Source organism: Gossypium arboreum, chromosome 7 (genome assembly GCF_025698485.1).
Source record: "Gossypium arboreum isolate Shixiya-1 chromosome 7, ASM2569848v2, whole genome shotgun sequence".
In the NCBI taxonomy this organism is placed as follows: Eukaryota; Viridiplantae; Streptophyta; class Magnoliopsida; order Malvales; family Malvaceae; genus Gossypium; species Gossypium arboreum.
In genome coordinates, this window is record NC_069076.1 from 105,876,667 (window position 1) to 105,902,477 (window position 25,811).

Consider the following 25,811-nt stretch of genomic DNA (forward strand, 5'->3'; position numbering starts at 1 on the left):
CGGGTAATTCGAATTAGGGTCTGAATTTAGCCTAGACTGGTAATTCAGATCCAAGCTCATTAGAGTAATTGTCATTGCAGGGGATTTAGCCTGGACTAGTAATCCCGACAATACTCTATGAGTTTATATTATAGGATTTAGCTTTGACCGGTAATCCCATTGTAAGGATGAGGTTCAGGAGTGTGCTCTCGATATGAAATGTGTAAGACCATGGTTGAAAGATACCATGGCAACCTGATATGAAATGTGTAAGACCATGGTTGAAAGATACCATGGCAACATGATAGAAAATGAATAAGTAAGACCATAGTTGAAAGACACTATGGCATCATGTCAAAGATAAATAAGACCGTGGATGGGAGACGCTATGACATCTATTGAACAATTGATATTCAGGTAATACTTATCAGATGACGAATGGTTATATGAAATGGTTGTGTGAAATGTTTACAAGAACTGGTCATATGGAAATATATGTACAAAATAGTTGTATGAAATAATTATAAAGATAAATAAACGAAATAAGTATAAGTACATGGAATATAATTTATGTCAAGTTTGATATAAACTATTACCGGAATAAATATACATAAAATATATGGAAATGATGGAGCATGAAATATTGATATAATGAAATGAATGATATATGCTTATGAAGAAACGGTAAGAGCATGATATGTTTCATGACATGTACATATATGATTATCTTTGATATGTTGATACAAGGAAATTATGTAAGTTGAGACTATTATTAAACTCAAGTGCGATATGTAGAGAAAATAAGTATATCAATGTTGAATTTAGATGAAATGTGTGCAAGTATACTAACAATGATGTTGTTTGACGCTTAGACAAGTGCCAAACTATTGATTGAACGGTAACATGTTTAATTATAAGGAGCATTGAAATAGTAAGTACTTAGATGAAAATAAAATTTAAGATTTTGCGAAATTTTTTTTATAATCCCGATTTAATTCCGGTTAGTTTCTAATGTATGTTTGGGGCTTCGAGGGCCCAATAGAGAGACGTTATGATTATTTCTAAAATATGAATAATAAATGACTCAGAATTATCTGAAAATGTTCAGTAAACTCCGGTAATGCCTCGTACCCTATTCCGGCAATGGATACGGGTAGGGGGTGCTACATACAAACACATACATTATACTTTCATTTCAAAAATTCACATAGCACAAACATATCACATATTCACAATAATTTATACTTTTGATTTCATCTTACTTTCATTAAGTACTTTACTTTCATATAATACTTCATTTAAATATTTTATTCACTATTTTTAACTCACGTAGTATGTTTTGAACATTTTACAATTTAATCCTTAGATTCATTATTCACTAATATAACACGTCAATATCACTTTTCACTTAATTTACTATCACTTAACATTTTATTTAAACCTTTCATTGTAGTATTTATTCACATGTCAAATTTTACAATCTACTCAATTTAGTACTCTCAACAACAATTTCACTATGATGCTATATCTATTCACTTGTCAATTAATGATTAATAAATAACTTTTCACTCTTTATAAATTTAATTCATAGTTTCATAAAATTCACTAATTACTAAATTATCATTTTATTATTTATTATATTACTAACATGTCTTATTGACTATTAATGTAACGGCTTAATTTTCAGTGGTGTCGGAAATTGTGATTTGAGATCACTAAATCTGACAAATAAGATTGAACAAGATAGTAATTTAATATTTATGAGTCAAGTAAGAATTTAGAAGAATTTGTGAAATGGTGAAATTAGTGAATTAAAAGAATTTTTTTGGTCAAACGGGTCAAAAATGAGGTATCGAGACCTCGAATTTGAAAATCAAGCTATAAATATTTTTATAAATATTTATGAAGTTTCATTTAGCTAGTATTAAAGTTTGGTTGAGAAATTTTAACGATTAGGTAGTCAATTAAATAAAAATGACTAAATTGTAATAAAAATAAATTTTGCTAAAAGGAATAAATAGCTCAAGTGTTAAAAGAAGGAAGTTTTAAAGGGAAATTAAGCCTAAAAGTGAATAGGCTGGACGGCAAAGGCAAGAAAATCAGCAGAAAAATATGTGAAATAAGGGCAAAACTGGAAATTTTACAACTTTAACATATAAAATAAGAATAAAATTGAAGAATCTAGAGATCTCTTCATATTTTATCAGCCAAAACGCCATAGAAGGTCTGGAGAAAGCTGGTTTTTCATATTTTACATCATGTGAGTTTAATTCTTACTTTTCTTGATAATTTTTATGTTTTTATGACTTTTACAATTAGGTCCACTTATAGAATTCATTAGTTTTTGATTTTATGGGTGAAATTGGAAGTTACCCTGGATGGATAAGGGAATTTAATGATGAATTATTATGAAATTTAAGTTCTAATTTTCATATTAAGGTGTTTTTATTAAGTGATTTTGATAGAAAATGATATTTAGGACCTAATTGTGAAAAAGTTGTGAATTGAAGGTTGCTGTTGAAATTAAGAATAGAAAAGATTTTGAAATAGTTTATAATGATAAAATAAAGTGTTAATTAAGAAAAATTAGTTCAATTGATGGGTGAATTGAGCAGGGACTAAATTGTGAAAACTGTAAATTTTGGGGTAAAAGTGCAATTTTGAAATTTGAACAGCATAAATTGTGAAGTGAAATAGAAATCAAATAAATGCTAATGAGTAGAAATATTTTATATTATAGATCAAGAATCCAAAGAAGAACGAGGAAAAGAAAAAGTTGCGAAATAGTCCCTAAATTTCAATATCTTCTACAAATTAGTCCAGGTAAGTTCATGTGGCAAAGTTCAATGTTTTGATATGAAAATCTTATGATTGTTAAAGTATTTTATTGTTGATGAATATATCAATTTGCATTAACTAATAAATAATGTGTAACTAAAAGTACAAATTAGTAGGAACAATGGATTTGAGTGCTTCTATTCTGTGACCCTGATGAATTGACGAAAAATATGTGATAAGTGCGCCCGTTTAAGACCATAGCTGGGCTATGGCATCGGTGCAATGTGATAATGTGACTCAGATAAGACCATAGTGGGCTATGGCATCGGTATAATGTGATAATGTGATTCCGTATAAGACCATGTCAGGATATGGCTTCGTATGATATGTGAACCGTAAGACCATGGCAAGGCTATGGCTTCGTGTGTGATGCGTAACAATGTGAAAGTCCATAGTTTACTATGGCAATGTGATAATGAAGCACTCAATTCCCTTATTGTTCCCTAATTTGACAATGAAGTAAATGAGAAATGGGCCTAAGGGAGTTAAATTGTGAGTAGCCATATGGAAATTATTCCAATGAGTTATTAATGAAATTGTGATTTGGAGGATGAAATAGTTAAACTAATAGATATATGATTGTGTACAATATTTGATATAATTTGTGTTTTTATGTCTATGAGCTTACTAAGTTTCAATAAGCTTACTTGTGTGTGTTTGATAATTTCTTTTGTAGATTGAATTAAAGAGAAGTTGGTAGATCGGATCAACACAACAGGGCACACTATTCAGATCAATTCCGGTAGTTTTTGTTTTATGTTTAAAGATTTATATGGCATGTATAGAGTTTGAATGAATTGAAGTAAAGATGTTATAAACTAGTTAACAATATTTGTACTAAAACAGTTTTTGGTAAGTAGCAGTAGTTTGACTTTGAAAAATTACTAAAAATAGTAGAAATGGAATTAAATAATGAATAAGTTATGGAATCGAATCTTGATGAGTCTATTTTCATATGGAAGAAGCGAAACAGGTATATGAGCTATATTTTATGAGATGTTTAAATTTTTGTGAAACAGGGCAGAGCAATTTCTGGATCCCCTGTTTTGACTTTGGAAATTCACCATAAATTTTACAAAGATGATTAGAAGTCATAATTTATATGTACAGATTCCTTATTGAGTCTAGTTTTATTAGAGACAAACGGCATAGTCATTGAAGCTCTATACAGAGAGATATATGATTCGTAATACACAGAGGTCAGAGTAGTCAAACCCTGAAACAGGGGAGATTTTAACTAATAAACTGTACTAATTGGCTTGACCAAAAATTCTAGAAAAAAATTGGTAAGTAGATATATGAGTATAAATTTGGGGAAAATTTACGGATTTGGATTTCGAGTTTTATAACTCGAGATATGAATTATTTAGCAACTATGACGCAATTGGACAGCTTGTCTGAAAAGTATGATATAAATTATCTGAATTTGGTTAAGTGCTCAAATAAGTTTAGTAGTGCCTTGTGCTCGACTCCAGCAACGGTCTCGGGTAAGGGGCGTTACAATTAAATTAAAAATACTTATTCAATAATCATAACTATATCTTATTTAATTATTTTATTTTAAAATTCAAATATTCAAATTAAAATAAACAATCTTTGAATTCAATTAAGTGCTTACTTATTTCTTCACTTAAACTCAACATTTTTCTTCACTTTCCTATGCATTTCAATCACTTTCTTCTTCATCTAAGTAGTTTCTATGATGGAAAATATTTCTATAGCACTCTAGAATATGAAATTAGACTGTGGTTTTAAATAAAAACTCAAGAAAAATGCATGAAAATGTTTCCTTCCTTTTTTTTTTTTTTTTCTTTTCCTTTCTTTCCATTTTATTTATTTATTTCTTCGGCTGATGCTTGATTCCGTTTCACTCTCCAGAGAGTGTAGAAAATTCTACACTTTTCTTTTTATTTCAGTTTCATCATTTTATATTCAATTTCCAATCAGATTTCAATACTTTTCAATCTTAATTTCTTTAATTTCTACTAAACTTTTGACCTCAACAACTATGGGATTTTAGTCCCATCATTATGTCGCCGTAAAACGGATGAGTACCATGTGATTATATTAACAATATATATTTGATGCATTGATGATGTATTATAATTCTATGCATCATCAATGAACCAAATTATGCTACATTATTAGAAATAAAGCTAAGTGAAATTAGCTTTTTTATGATGTTCGTTATTTAATTTATTGATGCTGTATAAAATTATGCATTTTCAATGCATCAAATATAATTTCATAACCGTTACAATAAATAATTGTTAATAAGGGTTTTAATATATTAATGTAGGGTTAAATTTAAAACTACACTTAATTTTTAGTTTAATGTGCGAGGTAATATATGAACTTTAATTTTATACAATCATATGTATGAAATTTTGATTTAACCAATAATTTTTACAAATCACTAACATTGATATCGTTTTAGGTAAATCAAAAACATAAGAGGATATTATGTTAAATAAATGCTACCGATTCAACAATCTACCATTACAGAAAACAATAGCAGCAAAATGAAGCATAGAGGGACAATTAAAAAAGCCAAAATAGAATGGAAGCGATGGAAATGATAAAAGCACTAGATCCCCTGTAAGCATTGGAAATAGAAATTAGCAGCATCACAAGCATGGAATGGAATTAATCAAGAAGCAAGTGTATCAAGTGTGGTAATTCTACTGGTCAAACAAACGAAATTGGATTCATTCATAGAAGCGCATGAGTAATTGTTAGTTCCCATTCAATTTTTTGTTTAAGCACACATGGCCATGTTTGGTTGTATAGCAAGTAGTCCAGGTATTGTGCATTCTCTCCTAAACAGGACCACGCCTCGATTGGATCATATTTACAACTAATTTGAAGAAGGAAAATTGGAAATTAGAAGGAACAATAGGCCAAGCTAATATGTAAACTGTTTATCGAAGTTGGGCATTCGAAAATAATCCTTACAATTTCGTCATCACCGTGAGATATATCATCATTTTTGGGTATTATCTGACCAATGCTATTCATTTCTTCATAAACCCAGTAACAGATGATGACCACTCGCATCCAGAAGATCTTTTCATTTACCTTTGGATCATTAAATCTGCCAAGTTTTTGAAGTTGAAGCTTGTCTAGAGAGTTGTACATAAATAGCATCTTCAGTTGATTTCATGTCTCCATCTTGTTGAATTTAATCAAAACAACAATAGGTGGATATATTATTGTTCTTTTAATATCAAATTAGGAGATCTAAGGAAATTAGCTTTTGTTTTATTTTTTTTAGTTGCATCTATTGGCACGTATTTTAATGCAAAGCGACATACCTAATCTGCGGAAGGAGACTTTCCACCAGCTATAACAACTCGTAAGGCTTTTTAAAACCTATGTGTGCATCAATTGTTTCCATCAAAAAATAAAAATGTCTTAAATGTCATTTTCCTATACAGAAAATGGGAGGTCTAAGTTCCTTGGACATCAAACTCCAGTGCCAATGACTTCTTTGTTCAGTATAATGCTAAAAACCAAACAATTTCATGATTGAAATTTTAGAGGTGAAAAGGAGAACTGCAAATGGCTCTCATGTCATGCATTTTACAGGTGATATAGGAATTAGTAAGAAAAATCTTTCATATACAGTACAATATTATATAAATATGTTAATGTTCGAAACATAAGTAAAAATTTATTCTCTTGGAGTGTCATTACGTTGAAGAGTGGTGCACCCTAAGTTTTTGCCTGTTGGCTTCGAAGAGGACCTAGTGCTTGAATAAGCAAAATTATGCTTGCTCATTCGCTTTGTGCATAAGCAAACTTGAATCAAGGAAAGGAGGGTAAATATCGTATTTTGAAAAAAATTATCTTTTTGATTCAATTCAATTGAATAAAAGAGGTCTAAATTCAATTTAAGAACAAACAACCATGATACTTGAAGCAATCTGTATTCATCCGAGACCAAGATTAGATAACTCTTGGATCGAAACTCAATTGGATAGAAGAATTAAAAGAAGTTTCTTTTGTAATCAGGAAATTTTTAGAGATTATATATTTTTTGAAATTATCAATAAAGTTTATCTTCCAAATTTTCAAGTCTTATTTAATTCCAATTTTATGTGTACAATAACTACATGATAAAATAAACAAAATCAAATATAAGTTTTAACTAATGTAATAAAGATATCAATTATCATTTGTAAATCTAATCTAAATTAAATTAAGTAAATTACTCAACGTATTAACCGATTCAGTTGTATAAGCTTCATCAATCAAAACACAAAGCACTCGTGTTTCCCACCCATGCTGCCATCCGAACACACAAAGAAACCATCAAAATTGATAAAGAACTACTTTGAGTAGCTTTATCCTATATCCAAACTCAAAATCTCTGGGTTTTCCTCATTTATTTTAGGAAGAATTAAATTAATAGTTAGGTCTAAAATACAAAATAATTATTTAATTTAAATTTTTTATCAACAAATAAAAAATCGATAATTGAGTGATGAAAAAGAGAATATTAATAGGTTGCCTTTTATTTTATATACACAGTATTAAAATAGTATTGAGATTGCCATCTCTATCTGTCATGATTCTTTTATTAAGACATGGCAATGGAAGAAGTTGACAAATGTTGTTTGGATTTGTTTATTAGCAATAATACCCCAAACCCATATTTGGGAATCTCCTTCTTTTTTTTTTTTTTTGGTTGACCCTAACGTATTTAACCACAATCAAATCCCCACACGGATCCATTTAATTGTTTTTAATTCAATAAATAAAAACAATTTGTTTGACTTTAATGGGTGGAAGAGCTTTGATGATGCTATTCCTCACAAGTTGTTTTTCATTTTTTATTTAAAAATGTTTGAAAATTTTTACTTTATTTTTTATTGACCGAATTGATTTTTGAAAAATACAATTTGTCAATGATATAAAAATAGTTTTTCAAAGAGAGCAATTTTAATCCCAACACTCACGATTATTTCTTTTTAACGTCAAATCCTAATCCTATAGTTATTTATATTATATATTTTCGTTTACTTAACCTTCTATTATAATTTAATCGTTTATGTGTTTTTAATCGCAACATAAAACTTTTTGCCATTAATTTTATTAAATAATATGAGCTAAAAGTATCTTTGAGAAAAAATAAATGAGATTTTTAATAGAAATATTTAGTTTATTTTTAATTTGACATATAGAGGTTATTTTGTTCAATAAATAGGGTAAAATGTAATTTGATTCTTAATAGATAGCCTCTATACTAGACCTATTCATAAGTTAAGCTATTGCCTAAGATTAAAGGCTTGCTTGAAATTTGAAGGGGTTTGGGCAAAAATATTAGATGTAAAAATGGGCTTGAGAAAAAAATTAGACCAGTTTAAAATATGATTCAAGATGGACTTACCTATTTTTAAAATTTGTAATACTTTATATTATGTAATTTATAACATAAAAATAAATATATATTAAATTTATAATACTCTTTTAATGTAAACATTAAAAAAGTTAAAATAACTATATAAAAAATTTTAATAAATAAAAATATAAAAAATTATTAAATGTTAAATAAAATCAACATAAATATATATTTTAACAAATTTTAAAAAAAATAATATGAAGGGACCTAAAATAAGCTTGGGTTAGTCATTTAAAAATATGGATGGATTTGAGCAAAATTGTAAACTTATTTTTCGAACTGGATTGAGCTTAGACAAACATAAAATGAGTTAATATCATGCTTAGATCAATTTCTACTCTAAACTATTTTTTCTTTTTAGATGAATGATGTAATTCATTAATCCAATAATACAGTTAAACTGCTACAAAAGAACAAAAAACATTATACATTAACTTTATGCTTTACAAAAAAATTAACCAATGATACCTCAACAAGCATAAAGTAAAGTATTAACAGGATTAGTTCTGTTTATTGATCTTCCACTTAAGCAAGCTCGGACAATCTCTTTAATCTGCACCAAGACAATATCTTCAATTAAGAGTGATGTATTAAAATACACTTATTCATTTATTTTTATATCACATACAGATATACACTCCAAACAAAATTGAATATAGCAACAAATAAAAATTTTCATTTAAATTTCAATATCGTCCAAGTTCCCACGGCCTATAAATAGATCAAAGACGCAAAAGTGACTTCCACACCTTATTTTACCAATTATTTGATGTAATTTATTTTTCAAAATAAGCAATGTGATTAATTTCTTTTAAAAAGAAAGTTGACCCTAAAAAAAATGATAGACTCGCTTTCTTCATAAATTTTGACGAGTCACTAAAAATATGCCACGTTTTGGGATCCAAAAGTCGTCGCACTTCGAAGTTCTAGAAAAATTAATTAAAGTCGTACTATTTTATTAAAAACTCATTCATGAGCTAACAACCGTTGGATAATTCAAAGATAATCGAACGATTTAGGAGGGAATTACCGGTATCACCCGGTTAATTGAAGAGAAAAATTGACCCAGAAAAATAAAAAAGTTGGTCAACAGCTTTGAGTTAAAAAAAGGAAATGATTCCACGTGATCCCCACTTTAGTCAGCTTTCATTCCATCTTTTACTGTGCATGTCGTTCCCCCAAAAATTTCATAATTTTTAACTATATTCATTAATATTTATAAATAAATTCACAACTCGTTTTTTTTTTTAAACATTGACTGCCGACACAAAAATCTTCTATTATTTGCGCAACATCTTTAAATTATGATTTATATTCTAAATCGATTTTCAAATATTTTAATTAAAATCTTTCGATTATTAATATTATATCAAATAATTTTTTATTAATTTAGATATTAAATATTATCCTAGATTTAATATAAATACATTTTAAAACTTGAATCTAACCTATTAAAAAAGAATTGTGGTGTATAATATTATCTTTTTTTAAATGTAAAATTTAAATTATTCATATATTGAAGAATATACGTGTTTAAATTTTAATTTTGTGTTTTAAATATGTTATAATAATAAATTTAAAATTAATTTAAAATACGACTCATAGTTCACGAACATGACGTGCAATTGAGCCTAATAAATAAATTTGCTGAACAAAACTTAAAAACAATAATTAAAAATAAGATTTTATTAATAACTGTTTTAGAAAATGATTTAAAGTTGAAGTTACTTGGTTTCTTTCAAAAAGTTAGAGTTGAATAGCACCGAACCCATGTGTTTAATTTGAATAAATGGCATTTTAATTTAAAAAATAAAATTGACTTTCTAATAAAAAGAGTTACTGCACTATCATCACTTTTTCAAATTTAATCAAACGGTCAAACCATTAAGCGTTAAATTTGCAAAAATGAAAAAGATTGACCAAAATAAAAAAATAACATAAATCCATACATAACTTTGAACCGCTATTAGGTAGATTTCAATTATTAAATTATTAATAAATTTATATTTTAATTATTTAATTTTAAAAAGTTATAAAATAATTTTTAAATTATTTGAAAGATTTTATTTAAATTACTGAAATGTAAAAATTATTGTTCTATGATATTTTCTGTTTGTATCGCCCTACACCAATTGAAAATTCTCATTCCTCATCTATTCTATAGTTCAATATTTTTATACGTCACGAATCTATGAACAAATTCAAACAATTTTCTTCTCCTATCTGCAACACTAATCACTAGATAGGCTTAGACCTTAGGTGTATTATTCTAATTGTCGATAGATACTAATCTATTGTACCAGTAATTAAATTATCGCTTAGAGCCCATTAATTAGACTTTTAAAAAATAAACTTAACAATTTAATGACTTAAATAAAAATTTTTAAATAATTAAATAATTATTTTATAATATTTTAAAGTTAAATTACCAAACACAAACTTATTAATAACTTAGTCAACTAGTTTACCATTACTATTATTATTTTGAATTGAAAATGAACCGCTACTTTTGTTACTTTGACTTTGATCTGTAACAGCGCATTGTCTGTTTTATTATCGTCAACGTTGTTTGTTCAACGGAAATTTCAAATCTACCCTCCTCCTTTGGACCAAAACAAAAACCAAATCTTACCTCATATTCCCTCTGCGCTGGCGCCCACCACCCACCGATTTCTTTAATCTGTATTCAACTCTCTCTCGTGGAAATTTTCAAATCAATCTAGGCCCTCGGATTGAAATCCCCTTTTTACCCGGTCATCTGGTCATCCTTTAGCCGGCCCTAGCCCTTATATCACCCCCTTCTCCTTCACCTTCTACCTCCCCTTCACATTTCAACTCTTCTACTTTTCGCCAGGCTTCAATGTTTTGTTGACCTCTCAACTTGCTTAGTTTCCTTTGGTTGTCGTCGTTGTTTTTCGTGAAAATGGCGGTGGATCTGATGAGTTTTCCTAAGATGGATGATCAGATGGCCATTCAAGAGGCTGCAACGCAAGGTATGAAGAGCATGGAGCACCTGATTAGCCTCCTTTCTCACCAGTCTAACCGACTCGACTGCGCTGAGGTTGCCGATCTCACGGTCTCTAAGTTCAAAAAGGTCATCTCACTAATTAATAGAACCGGTCACGCTCGGTTCAGACGTGCACCGATTCAGTCCTCGTCTTCCTTTTCCTCACCGTCATCATCCGCTGCTTCTCTAACTGTTACTGATTCCCACAAGGCTCTAACTCGAACTCCTGCTCCGGTTGAAGCACCGCCGCTGACCGTAAATCCGGCGCCGGTTGAAGCTCCAAGTACGGCTCCTGTTAGTTTCGTTCCTTCGCAACCCCAGAGTGTAACTCTCGATTTTACGAAACCTTGTTTGTTTAGCTCTAACACTAAAAGTACTGAGTTGGAGTTCACAAAAGAAAGCTTCAGCGTGTCGTCGAACTCTTCGTTTATGTCTTCTGCCATCACCGGAGACGGCAGCGTTTCGAATGGGAAGCAAGGATCATCTCTATTTTTGACACCGGCGGCGGCCGTTTCCGCGGGAAAACCACCACTATCCTCTGCTCCATTCAAGAAGAGGTGCCGCGAACATGAGCACTCCGAGAACGTCTCCGGCAACGGCAAGTGTCACTGCTCAAAGCGAAGGTACATACGAGGCTTTTTCTGGATTTTCAAAATTTTCAAAATTAGCTCACGTTGTGAGTCATGAAAAAGTATAGAGTCAAGATCAAAACTGATTTGAATTTGGTTTGAGATTTCAGGAAAAACAGGGTGAAAAAAGTAATCAGAGTTCCAGCCATTAGTTCTAAGATCGCCGACATTCCGGCAGACGAATATTCATGGAGGAAGTACGGTCAAAAACCGATCAAGGGCTCACCATACCCACGGTAACTACCCTAGTCCTGAGAATCATGAAATCAGAGCATTTCTAGGATTAGTCGTGATCTGAGTTTGCGTTGACTTATTGTCAGGGGATATTACAAGTGTAGTACGGTCAGAGGGTGTCCCGCTAGGAAACACGTGGAGCGAGCGACCGATGATCCGTCGATGTTGATTGTAACATACGAAGGGGAGCACCGGCACGGGGAAGGCGCGGCGCAGGAGAACATGGCTCCAGGTGTGGGGCTGGTATTCAAGTCAACTTGATAAACAAATAAACTTAAAGAGTTTTGTAATATTTTAGTGGTTGAGGGGGCTGAATGTAAATTTGTTTTTTCCTTAGATATATTTATAAATTTTCCTAATGAAAAAAGTAAAGCTTAATTAAATTAATTGTTGATTTGGTGATGACGATGAAAATAGCAATAATAATATCTTAATAATTCTACAAACATTTCAACTGAATTTCTTTTATACAGGAGGGTTATCATTTTCTATTTTAATTTACTTGGTAAGGTGTTTTTGTATAAATTTAAAGAAATAAGTACATTTTGACTTGACTTCAACTCAATCTTTTGTATGGTTCAGCTCCAGCTGTTTTCATAATATAATCTTATTAGTACTTGGTTAATGTTCATTACATGTCTTATAACTTTTTCAACCTCAATTGGTTTATATTATAATCAACGTGTATATAAAGTCCATTGTTGAAAAATCAACCCAAGTATTTGTTCTTAAACCAAATCTGAATCAATTTAAATCAATATATGCTTTTAGATATGTAAAATAAGAATTGGACAAATATTTTATATTAACGCTAAGATATATTCCCACCACCTAATTATTCACATACTTTTATTTTTCAACATCATTTTTGACATTTGATATTTTCATCACTTTCTTATTAAATCATTAATGGAATGTTTACTTGGCCATTTTCTTTGACATAATACTAAATTTAATCCTCTAATATTTATAGATTCTATTAGTTTGGTCCTAATTCTAAAAAGTTCAATAGATTTAACCCTTAACTTTAAACATCCTATCAATTTAATCCAATTCTAAAAATACATACAAATTTTATAAAAATCATAAAAATATTTTTATATATTTATAATTTGTTTTAAAAAATTGCTAAACCTTTCAACTTGCATCTTAATAAAAGATGAGCAATATTATTGCAAAGACTATTTATGGTATAAAGAAGGCGAAAAAGAAAAGAAGAGGAATTGCAGATGGAATTTAGCAAGGAATCCTGAGAAAGACTGAAGGACCATGGCTTAGCTTTCCCCAAAACCGTTCTTGTTGAGTTTTGCTTTTCTTGGATTGAGGCTTAGGTGAAGAAGACACAGATGATGCCACTGCTCAACAATCATTTAAAAAAGCATAATTTATTTGGACCTCTACTTTAAAATAAAATTTATTTTAGTTCTCTATTTAAATTTTTGATTTTTTAATTTTTAAATTTATATTATTTATCAAATTACTTTAAAATAAGTAAAAATATTAATAAATTTAATTTTATTAATACCATCCAAATGACAATCCACCTTTAAAATATTACAAAACCATGAACTTAATTAATTAATTCACTAAAACCGTCAAATTACTTATTTTACATTTTTAAATTTTACCATTTTTTTCATGGAGTGAAAAGAAAAGTAAAATCCAACATAAAAAATCTAAGCAACATACTTTAATGATCAAAATCCAGTATATTATTTGTTTTTTCTAGCAAAATAATATTTCATTTTGTTGCTATTTTGAGTTGTTTTTTTTTACCAAAAATGAACAATATAATAGAAGTGCCAGATTACAATGATTACTACAGTTTGACATGCGAAAATTTGTACAAACAAAATAGAAATAACATAGAGGTTTGTTTACGCAATTCAATTTCTTATGTTTGTGGAGCCTAGCTTAGCGAGTATTCCACTATCTTTAATCTTCAATGCAACAAGTGATTCATACTCTATCACTTCCCAAGTATAGAGATCTCACTTTTGCACCTAAAGAGTATAACACTCACCTCCAAATCTTCTCCCTGAAAACTTAGACAGTAAACAATTAATAATGTTTACAATTAAATTTACACTCTTACAAAATAGTTCCATGTTGAACATATTAGATTGCATTAAATAAACTCTCTTACAAAACTTATACAAGCCTCAAAACATATATTCAATTTCAGGTTGCTAATGTAACGGCCTAATTTTCAGTGGTGTCGGAAATGGTGATTTGAGATCACTAAATTCGACAAATAAGATTGAACAAGATAGTAATTTAATATTTATGAGTCAAGTAAGAATTTAGAAGAATTTGTGAAATGGTGAAATTAGTGAATTAAAAGAATTTATTAGGTCAAAGGGTCAAAAATGAGGTATCGAGACCTCAAAGTTGAAAATCGAGCTATAAATATTTTTATAAATATTTATGGAGTGTCATTGAGTTAGTATTAAAGTTCCGTTAGAAAATTTTAACGTTTGGATGGCTAATTAATTAAAAAGGACTAAATTGAAAATAGCGCAAAATTTGTTAAATTGTGAGTAAATAGCTTAAGTATTTAAAAGATGGATTTAAAGAGCAATTAGACCCAAAGGTTAATGGCTGGACAGTTTGGGTATGAAATAAGCAAGAAAACAATGTGAACAAGGGCAAAATTGGAAATAGCATAAAAGTTAATAGTTAAATAATGATGTAATTGAAAAATCTAGACATTTCTTCATATTTTCTCAGCTAAAACGCCATATAAGGTCTGGAGAAAGCTGGTTTTCATATTTTACATCATGTGAGTTTAATTCTTACTTTTCTTGATAATTTTATGTTTTTATGACTTTTACAATGAGGTCCACTTGTAGAATTCATTAGTTTTTGATTTTATGGGTGAAATTGGAAGTTACCCTGGATGGATAAGGGAATTTTATGATGAATTATTATGAAATTTAAGTTCTAATTTTATATTAAGGTGGTTTTATTAAGTGATTTTGATAGGAAATGATATTTAGGACCTAATTGTGAAAAAGTTGTGAATTGAAGGTTTCTGTTGAAATTAAGAATATAAAAGGTTTTGAAATAGTTTATAATGATAAAATAAAGTGTTAATTGAGAAAAATTAGTTCAATTGATGGGTGAATTGAGAAGGACTAAATTGTGAAAATTGTAAATTTTGGGGTAAAAGTGCAATTTCGAAATTTGAACAGCATAAATTGTGAAGCGAAATAGAATTGAAATGGATGCTAATGAAGGAATGATTTTATAATTATAGATCAAGAAAACGAATGAATCGTGGAAAGGAGAAAATTCAAGAATAGTCCACAATTTCTACGACTTTTACAAATTAGTCCAGGTAAGTTCATATGACAAAGTTCAATGTTTTGTTATGAAAATCTTATGATTGTTAAAGTATTTTATTGTTGATGAATACTATCAATTTGCATTAACTAATAAATAATGTGTAACTAAAAGTACAAATTAGTAGGAACAATGGATTTGAGTGCTTCTATTCGTGACCTCGATGAATTGACGAAAAATATGTGATAAGTGCGCCGTTTAAGACCATAGCTGGGCTATGGCATCGGTGCAATGTGATAATGTGACTCGGATAAGACCATAGTGGGCTATGGCATTGGTATAATGTGATAATGTGATTCCGTATAAGACCATGTCAGGATATGGCTTCGGTATGATATGTGAACCGTGTAAGACCATGGCAAGGCTATGGCTTCGTGTGTGATGCGATCAATGTGAAAGTCCATAGTTTACTATGGCAATGTGATAATGAAGCACTCAATTCCTTATTGTTCCCTAATTTGACAATGAAGTAAATGAGAAATGGGCCTAAGGGAGTTAAATTGTGAGTTGCCATATGGAAATTATTCCAATGAGTTATTAATGAAATTGTGATTTGGAGGATGAAATAGTTAAACTAATAGATATATGATTGTGTACGATATTTGATATGATTTGTGTTTATATGCCTATGAGCTTACTAAGCTTCAATAAGCTTACTTGTGTGTGTTTAATATTTTTATGTAGATTGACTTGAAGTGAAGTGGGTAGATCGGATCAACACAACAGGGCACACTATTCAAATCAATTCGGTAGTTTTTGTTTTATGTTTAAAGATTTATATGGCATGTATAGAGTTTGAATGAATTGAAGTAAAGATGTTATAAACTAGTTAACAATATTTGTACTAAAACAGTTTTCGGTAAATAGCAGTAGTTTGACTTTGAAAAATCACTAAAAATAGTAGAAATGGAATTAAATAATGAATAAATTATGGAATCGAATCTTGATAAGTTTATTTTCATATGGAAGAAGCAAAACAGGTATATGAGCTATATTTTATGAGATGTTTAAATTTTTGTGAAACAGGGCCAGAGCGATTTCTGGATCCCCTATTTTGACTTTGGAAATTCACCATAAATTTTACAAAGATAATTAGAAGTCATACTTTATATGTACAGATTCCTTATTGAGTCTAGTTTTATTAGAGACAAACAGCATAGTCATTGAAGCTCTGTACAGAGAGATATCTGATTCGTAATACACAAAGGTCAGAGTAGTCAAACCCTGAAACAGGGGAGATTTTAAATAATAAACTGTACTAATTGGATTGACCAAAAATTCTAGAAAAAAATTGGTAAGTAGATATATGAGTATAAATTCAGAGAAAATTTACGGATTTGGATTTCGAGTTTTATAACTCGAGATATGAATTATTTAGCAACTATGACACAGTTGGACAGCTTGTCTGAAAAGTATTATATAAATTATCTAAATTTGGTTAAGTGCTCAAATAAGTTTAGTAGTGCCTTGTGCTCGACTCCGGCAACGGTCTCGGGTAAGGGGCGTTACAGCTAACATAGAATCTAAGTGAATACAAAGTAATTCTTTGAAAATAGCTATAATCAATAACAATCAAAACAAAATCACTCAAAGATATGCTCTCCAAAATCAACAACACTATCTTGATCAAATCTCTAAATTCCAAGAATTTAATTGATTCACATTAATCTAATCCAATTTCCAAATATATATATCAAAGATTAATTTTCCATAGATGGACCAAGGATCTTCAATAATACAACATATTAACAAGTTTAATGATTTTCCAAATAAGGAAAGTATTAAACCATCGTATACAATTGGCATTGTCGAGTGCCACTCATCAACTCCTAGCTCAATTTGCCTCAACAATATCCTGTTTTCGCTATTTGATGAATAAAATCAAATAATACAGGAAGCTAACTATCACAATCAACAATACTCTCCTTAGTACAAAGCTCAACTTAGTACATAATATAGTAATTTTAACTATCAATGTTATATTTAGAATTCACACTAATAATCAAAATACTAAATTATAACTAAGTAACATATAAGATAAAAATGCATCAAAATATCGAATGTCATAACGTGAAAATAAAAACATGCTAATAGTTAGATAATTATTAGTGTAATTTACTTATATATTAATTATATAATTTTAAAACTCAAGTAAGGCTGATAATATTACCAATTATATTACTATCGAATAATAATAAATGAATTGCTTAAAAAAATTTTAGCGATTATAGATTAAACTTTGTACCACCCGTTTGCGCACATGCTGTTTGCCTGGATAAAGTTCGCTTGCATCCCATTGTCACACATGTTGCTCACCTGGATGAAGGTCGCTTGCATCCTGCTTGCCCACATTCTACTCGTCTAGATGAAGCACGCTTGCTTGCATTGCCGCTCAATTGGAAGAAGTTCACTTGTATCCTGCTTGCGCACATGTTGCTTGGGTGAAGCTCGCTTGCATCCCACTTGCGCACATACCGGTTGCTTGGATGAAGCTTGTTTTCATCCCAATTGTGTACATATTGCTCCTACCTAAATAGCTTAAGCAATTACCATTAAATGCCTTGGCAGGAGGGAACAAATTGTTTCACTATTGGGCTTTGCATGCAACTTGTATTATATCATTATTGATTTATTGTCTGATTATTTTTATTTTGTCCAATTCATGAGAATCCCTTTCAACAAAGGTAATTCTCATGTAGGAGGCAAAATGTACATATTTATTTTTTATTATTAACATTTCTATTAATAGTAGTTCCGGGGATTTTCGTTCTCTACAACTACAAGAGAACCTCTAGGGAAAAATTATCTTTGGGAATGCTAGACTTAGAAGGGTTGGCAAGATTTTTGGGTAGTTCCACTTTTAGGATGTCTTGAAGAGCATAGCTTGAAGGCTCAATATAAATACTGTTGAGAAGTTTTTTTTTTTTTTTGTGAAGCGAAAAGTTCTCTTTTTAATAATTTTTTAAAATGTGTGTTTTAACTTAAGGCTCTTCTTGTCAAAATATTTTATATGCAATTAACTTCCATATGTAACCATCAGTATACGCACGATCTATAAAACTTACCTCTCATTATCCACGTTCAAGTAACCTCTTCCATTTTCATTATCCACCTTTTTAGCACGTCCATTCCTAGTTTATTTTTATAATTGTTCTTTAATAACTTCCTTTCTAATGCTTATAAATAGATATGGGAATATTTCATTTGGAGATTTTTTAACTTTTGACAAATTTGTGCATTCTAAAATTCTCTATGCAACTTTTTTTTTACAATCACAATAACCATTTTAGTTCTCACCTTTTTTGACTTTATTGCTTCCATCATCACCACTTGCCACCAGTGGCGGAGCCAGCAGGTTGGCAGGGGCCCCGGCCCATTTAAAATGAAATTTTTTTCATTTAAACCCTTTATAAGTTATAAAATTTTAAATTAATAATGGTAAAATTGCACTTTACCCCCTAAAGGATAAAGATTTGATTTAATCCTTTAAAAATTATAAAGATATAAATTATTAAAATGATAAAAATTGTATTTTTATTGTCGTAAAAATATATAATTTAATTCTGCCCCTTCCCAAAAATTTTTTTTTCTCGCTCCGCCACTGCTTGCCAGCGCACTTATTTTCCGTCTACTCCGATATTCTTCTCTATCATCACTTCACAACATTTCATTTTACTGATTTATAACATTTCCTCACTTAACCAAAAAGATCATTTACAACATTCATATTCACTCATTGATTCAATTACTAGCTAGGTTACATTAAAACTTATAATCTGCTAGATTTCATGCACAAATTTCACATGATTATAAATTATTTAGTCATCAGTTTTTACAAAGAAAAATAAAAAACTCTTTATTTATGTTTGTGGATAGATGTACCTGTTGTTGGGAATTTATACACGTTTATTGTCAAGAATTTGGCAAACACCGTTGGGTATAAAGTGTTTGCTGGTTCTTTAATTCATATATTTCTGCAAGTACTAGATGCAAATCCTTTCTCCTTGCCCTTGAAATGAAATTGAATTCTACCGTTCAAATTACTACTTGCAAGTACTGGCGATGTTATAAATATAAAGAGGATTGATTTTCTTAATTCGAACAAGGAGATTCTTTTGTTTAATTTACGGATAATATATATATATATATATATTATATGCTTTAATTTGCTTTAAAAGTTTGGACCAGATCACTCCCTTCGGTAAAGAATATATACACATATTAAATTAATCTTTGAATATTACAAATTCTTGCTACATTTAATTTCTTACAGGAACAAAGGAAAGTGGGGGGAAAGATTCCAACAATTGAAATGAATAAAAAGAAAAAAAACTCAACCATGGCTTCACGCATTTTGTAAGTTTTTTGTTTTCATTTATGAGTCTCAAATGCCCCAATCAGTGCTCTAACACTGTTCTTCCCCCCGTCAACTACCTTATTATCACTAGCTTTCCCCTCCATCACCATATCACTTATGATGGGTGTTGCGATTTCCTTTTCCCCATGCAGCGCTTCATCTTGTACTTGGTTTGTGGCAATTACCACATTTGCTTCCTCTTCAATGGTTTCCGTTTCCCCATGCAGCGCTTCTTCTTGTTCTTGGTTTGTGGCAATTACCACATTTGCTTCCTCTTCAATGGTTTCCTTTTCCCCATGCAGCGCTTCTTCTTGTTCTCGGTTTGTTGCAATGACCACATTTGCTTCCTCTTCAATGGTTTCCTTTTCGCCATGCAGCGCTTCTTTTTGTTCTTGGTTTGTGGCAATTACCACAGTTGCTTCCTCTTCAATGGTTTCCTTTTCCCCATGCAGCGCTTCTTCTTGTTCTTGGTTTGTGGCAATTACCACATTTGCTTCCTCTTCAATGGTTTCCTTTACCCCATGCAGCGCTTCTTCTTGTACTTGGCTTGTGGCAATTACCACATTTGCTTCCTCTACTATTGTTTCTTCTTTAACTAATTCAAACTCCTGTTCTTTCCCTTCATGATCACCCTTTTCTTCTCCATTTTCAGTCACCTCCTCAGCTCTATAACCTTCTTCTACTCCTCCATTTTCGGCTTCTGCTTTAGTTTCCTCCTGTTGAACCTCTTCTTCTTTGTTACCATCACTATCGTTGACCTCCTCTTTGCTGTCATTTTCCTTATCTCCATCATGTTCTTCCATTTCTTCAAGCTGAGGAACTTCATGTTGTTCCACAACTGCGGGAACATCATCAAGGGTATCTTTTTCCTTTTCTTCTTCAACACTTTGGACATGATGGGTAGCATCCAAAACTTCAACCTGGTAATCATGTTGTTGGGTTTCTTCAGCTTTTGGTATTTCAACATCATGTACTTCACCCACCTCATCTTTCACGACCTCCTCAACTTGATGATCCAAATTTTCTTTTTGGACATCCTTTTTAGTTAATGGAGGTTTCTTTGAAGCCAAAAAAGTAGTAGTTCCCCTCTTAGTGGTAGTAGTAGGGGCCTTCTTCAAGCTCTTAGTCGTAGACATAGTCCTAGTCCTAGTCTTAGACGAAGAAGATGATAACGTGGATGGTTTCCCTGCAATTGGGTTTTTGGCAAGCCTTTCCAAGGTGGGCCTGTGTGCAGTAGCAGTGACTTTTGAACTCAAAGAAGCAGCAGCTCTGGCTGTTGTTGGTTTGCGTGGAGCCGAAGAAACAAGTGGCTTTTGGACTGGAGCTGCCGATGCAGGTCTTTGGGGTTGGGATTTGGTGGAGCTGTTTACAACCCCAATTTTTTTAGCAGTCTTGGTAGAACCATCACTGCATGTGCTTATTGTAGACTTGTTGATATGGGTGGGTAAGGTGGCAGGTAGAGAGACTCTTCTTTGCTCTTGCCCTTGAAGGCTTGCTATAGTGGGTCTTCTTAGCCCTTGGCTTGCTGCTCCGAGGGTGGTAATGGAAGCATTTGGTTTTGAAGGGCAAGTGACCCTTTTCTCTTTCCCCAAACTGCTACTTTCTTTTTTCTTGGTTGCCATCGATCGCAGGGTGTCTCTACCTTTGCCCTGTTCCATTACCAACTTTCTCTCACAATGAACCTGCATTCACTATTATCATCAAATAAAATATTTAACCATCTAACCAATCTGGCTCAACTAAATGAGTGTTGCTTTCAGTAAAGATATCTTGGAGTCACTTGTAATAGAAATCGGGTTGCATTTTGTCTCTTATACAAAATGTGTAAATTTATCTTCGTATGTTAAATTAAATATCAAACTAGTAGTTTTGTTAAAAATTTCATTCAATTCTATGATTAAAAACTAGTCTTTGTATGGTACTATGATTGATTTACTTTTTGTTTGATTATCAATTTACTTTTTAATATATCTAATATACGAAAATTAATATAATCTAAAAATAATAAAATACAATCTAATTCTTAATCCAGAAACTTCCAAAAAAGCTTTTACCATGAGCTTGATCTGCATTAAAAGAAGGCCATGGACATGGGCATTGTTGTTTTGGGCTTTTAGCTTAGCTCTCTATAGAAAATACACTTACATAACATTGAATGAAGAAACAATTGGATTCGACATGGGACCTTTTTATCCATTGAAAGTAGAAAACAAGAGAAAAGAATAACGTGCAAAGTTCCTATAAAGTTGCACCACCCTTAAGACAAGCAAATGATAGATTAAATTTGAAGACAATATATTCACCTTGATTATGACAGCAAATTCATGTAGTGTGAAAATGTGGGAATAGATGAAGGACAAAGGGAGGATATAAATATGGATTACAATTTACAGCACATAACAGGAGGAAGAAGAAGGAGAAGAAAAGGTGGTTTTTTCATTATTAAAATGAAAAAGAAAAATTAGGAGCTTGAATTTCAACACAACTTAAAGGAAGAAGTGGCTGCCTGTACGTAGGGGTTTCATATATATGGAAGAAGAGAAGACGACCATTGAAATTAATTAATTAAATTAAAAAAAGTAAAAAGCATAAAAAAAAGTAGCCGAGACATATGGGGAGGTGAATGTTGACTATTTCAACCAAAAACAAACATAGCTAAAAATAGTTTGTTTCTAATTTCTTGGCATTACGTGAATGAATGATAATAGCTTTGCTGATCTTAGATTGATATGCATATGATAGAGACTATACATAAAAAAATTATATATTTACTAGAACAATATTAATTCTTTAATAAACCAAATGAGTTCTTGTCAATGTGAAGTCGTCCTCGTCCTTATCCAAATTGTAAACCAAGAACTTGCTTGCAAATTTGCAATCCATTGGCTTGGACCCAATTAATCACCCGTTTCTTTAAAATTCCACCTGAAAATGACATCCCTCAAAATCCAAAATACCCACCCACTTGTTACTTTCTTCAATATTTAATATTAATATGGAGGTGCTAGAAAGAGGGACCCAAGCAAGTGCTCCTCATCAAGCAACGTACACCATGTGGACCAAATACAAGAGACATCTTATATCATAAGTCCATAATTTTACGTATTCATAATCTAGGATGGATCCAGTTTTTATTTTATTAGCATTAGCACCGTCAGAGGTATATATGCGCGAATTAAGGTAATAGTAGGTTTATTTTATCCATTGAAGATAAATGATTGATAAAAAGTTAAAATATTAAAGTTAGTCAATTAACATTAAAAATTAAAATATAAAATTCTCAAAAAAATTCGTTAATAGAAAAATGGTAAACGAAAATGAGAAAAAAATTAATCTCTCACCGTTCAAAATGATTAAACTAAACCTATACGTTGGAGAAACTACTGCTACTCATTCCATGTTCTATTGTAATAAACTTGCTTTATTGCTTAGTCCATTGTGTTAGGATTTATTGACCTAAATTCAATTCATTTGAATATGGTATATTTGACAAAATAACTTAATTTTCTAATTGATTTTCTTGAAGTGAAGTAACTTCAAAAGCTATATTCAAATTTTAATTATTAAATATGAATAATCATTTAAAATAGTTTGAGTATCTAATAATAATAATAATTTTATGTCTAAAATATGCTTTTAAATTTTATTTATAATTGTGATTTTCAATAAGTAATAATAATTCTCAATGGCAAAAGCAAACCTATTTAACTCATTATTATAATAAAAACAAATTATTTTCAAATATTTATTTTTCTTTGATTCTCGTAATAATATATATAATTTATTTTTCTTTTTTATAATAATTAATCTTCAATATTGAATCAATTACTTTTATAATTATTATTGTGTTAATTTAGCACTAATATAGAGATAAAGTTTTGGTCCAGATGTAATGTTACTTATAATTGTGTTATTTTGTCAAACCAATTGACTACATCATAGACAAACTATAAATTTGTAAATCTATTAAGTATTAAAAGAATTTTCTTTAAATTGTAGAGAAAGATTAAAATTGAAAACATGTTTATATTTTCATATTTATAAAAGAAAAATCACCGATAACCACCTCTTCTGTATAATACGTTCAATAGTGAAAATATTAAAAACAACATATCATATATAATTAAAATTATTTGTACATGAAATAATAATGAAATTAAGAAAAAAATTACTAACTGTCCATCGAGATTCAAGGGTTAACTTGGAGATTTCAAATGGTCGTGCATGGGTGAACAGCATCATTATTAGGACTAGGAGAAAAACTTATGATGAATATGATGCTTCAAAATGTTGGCTTCTTGTGATGATATTGCAGAACGATGTTTGATAAGATTTTGGTGAAGAATATGATAGGTTTATATAGAGATTAAACTTCATTAAAGGTTACACATGCAAGAGATAATGAAAAGTTGTGTATTATTATAAAAATTAAAAGAAATAAAAATGGTTGTTAATTCGAGTACAAATGTTTGATTTCGTGGAATATTTTTTCAATGTAACGGTTACCATTGGTAGATGTTCCAAACATTTCATTAAAGGCAACTTAAAGCTCATAATAAGAATTTGAGAATATATCTATTTATTTTAAATATATTTAAAAGGTTTAGATTCATCCAATTTATTTTAATTGGGAGTTAGATATATAATATTTAGATTATACTTTTTCTCAAAACTATATTATTTAGTTTCTTTTTAAAAATAAAAGGTTAAAAATACTTAAAACAAATGGTTAAATTAAAGTTGAAATATGAAGGAAAATATTGGTATCGAAATTGTTAGAATTAGATATTCAACTGTATTAATTTACTTTTATAATGAACATTAAGAAAAAAGTTATTTTATTTAAATTTAAACTAAGAAAAAAAGTAAATTGAAATGATTATTATAAGTTTTTTTGTCTAAAAATTTAAATAGAGTTAAAGGAAATAAACTAAATAAATAGATTTAAATGGCTTAAAGTATAAATAGATATAGACTAATAATAAAAAGTAAAAACAATTATTAAAAAAAAAGAAAGAGAAAGATTATTATAGATCTATTTACTGGTAACACTAATTAACTTTTATTACAAAATACCTAAATTTCCTTTCTTAAGTTTCAATGCTTAATGATTTTTATACTTTCTAAAATATCTCTAAGGGGAGCTGGTTTTATATATATATTTAATGAAATGAGATGAGATGATGAGGTGGCAACTTAATTGTTATGTAAGTTTCAAAAAGGTGCTATTAGCTTTTCTTAATTTGTAATTAACTTTGTGTGTTATATATTTGCAGGTTTTCCATGCTTAAAATTAGCACGCTAATTGTTTGAGGAGATGCCACACCTTATTTCTACATCAACAGCAAAACACTTGGTTCGTTTAGTGGCTAAAACCAACCTGTATTACTAATTTATTAATAAATGTCAAATTGTTATCTTAATGATAAAAGAAGTGAATATATTTATTTAAATGCATCTCTTTTTATAGCCCAAACTTTATCTTATAATAATATATAGTTAAGAGCTTTACCTAAACATATAATTATTAGCTACATCGATCATCACTATTTCAATTAGGTGGGGACTTGCACCTCTCATTCTTTTACAATTGCCGCCCACGCATCTTCTTTCCTTCTTTTCTAGTTTTACTTTCTTGCATTATATTATATATCATTACGTCACATTCATTGTATGGCTGGAAATAAAATATTTTATATTTATACAAGTGTTGGAAGGAGAAAATTGTGAGTGTTTGAGTTTGGGTTCATAAAGTAGAAAAGTTTTGTGTGTGGCGCATTTCATCAAGTGGTAATATATGCGCATATACTTACCAGCAAGGTTGAAATCATACCATGCCTGAATGCTCGCGTTTTTTTGGTGGGTGGTTGTGCTTCATATGTTGTCCAATTCAAAGATACTCGGTTTGTGAATTTTGCCTCAATCACTCACACTCTCATTAAATTTAAGAGGCAAAACCTCATACTTAACTTGAAGACAACATAAATTTATTGAGAGGTTAATTGATTCTGAATGAAT

At 30.1% G+C, this 25,811-nt stretch overlaps 2 protein-coding genes and 1 long non-coding RNA gene across 4 annotated transcripts; 2 read left to right on the forward strand and 1 right to left on the reverse strand.

The window, feature by feature from the left end:
- Window positions 1-2,159: 2,159 nt before the first annotated feature.
- On the forward strand, window positions 2,160-3,673 carry LOC128295203 (uncharacterized). The gene is made up of 3 exons (XR_008285543.1): window positions 2,160-2,239; window positions 2,720-2,802; window positions 3,494-3,673. It is a non-coding gene; the product is annotated as an uncharacterized LOC128295203 (long non-coding RNA).
- Window positions 3,674-10,970: 7,297 nt separating this feature from the next.
- LOC108456766 (probable WRKY transcription factor 17) lies at window positions 10,971-12,537 on the forward strand. Its single transcript, XM_017755462.2, has 3 exons — window positions 10,971-11,851; window positions 11,968-12,093; window positions 12,178-12,537. The coding sequence occupies exons 1-3, from the start codon at window positions 11,145-11,147 to the stop codon at window positions 12,350-12,352; spliced, it is 1,008 nt and encodes a 335-aa protein (XP_017610951.1). The 5' UTR covers window positions 10,971-11,144; the 3' UTR covers window positions 12,353-12,537.
- Window positions 12,538-19,633: 7,096 nt separating this feature from the next.
- On the reverse strand, window positions 19,634-22,352 carry LOC108476879 (uncharacterized). 2 transcript variants are annotated; one of them, XM_017779242.2, is made up of 2 exons: window positions 22,097-22,352; window positions 19,634-21,475 (listed from the first exon to the last, which is right to left on the reverse strand). In XM_017779242.2, the coding sequence occupies exon 2, from the start codon at window positions 21,449-21,451 to the stop codon at window positions 19,808-19,810; it is 1,644 nt and encodes a 547-aa protein (XP_017634731.1). In that variant the 5' UTR covers window positions 21,452-21,475; window positions 22,097-22,352; the 3' UTR covers window positions 19,634-19,807. The 2 variants fall into 2 exon arrangements, with proteins under 2 accessions (XP_017634731.1, XP_052886405.1); XM_053030445.1 differs by having other exon boundaries at window positions 19,634-21,484.
- Between the last annotated feature and the right edge of the window lie 3,459 nt (window positions 22,353-25,811).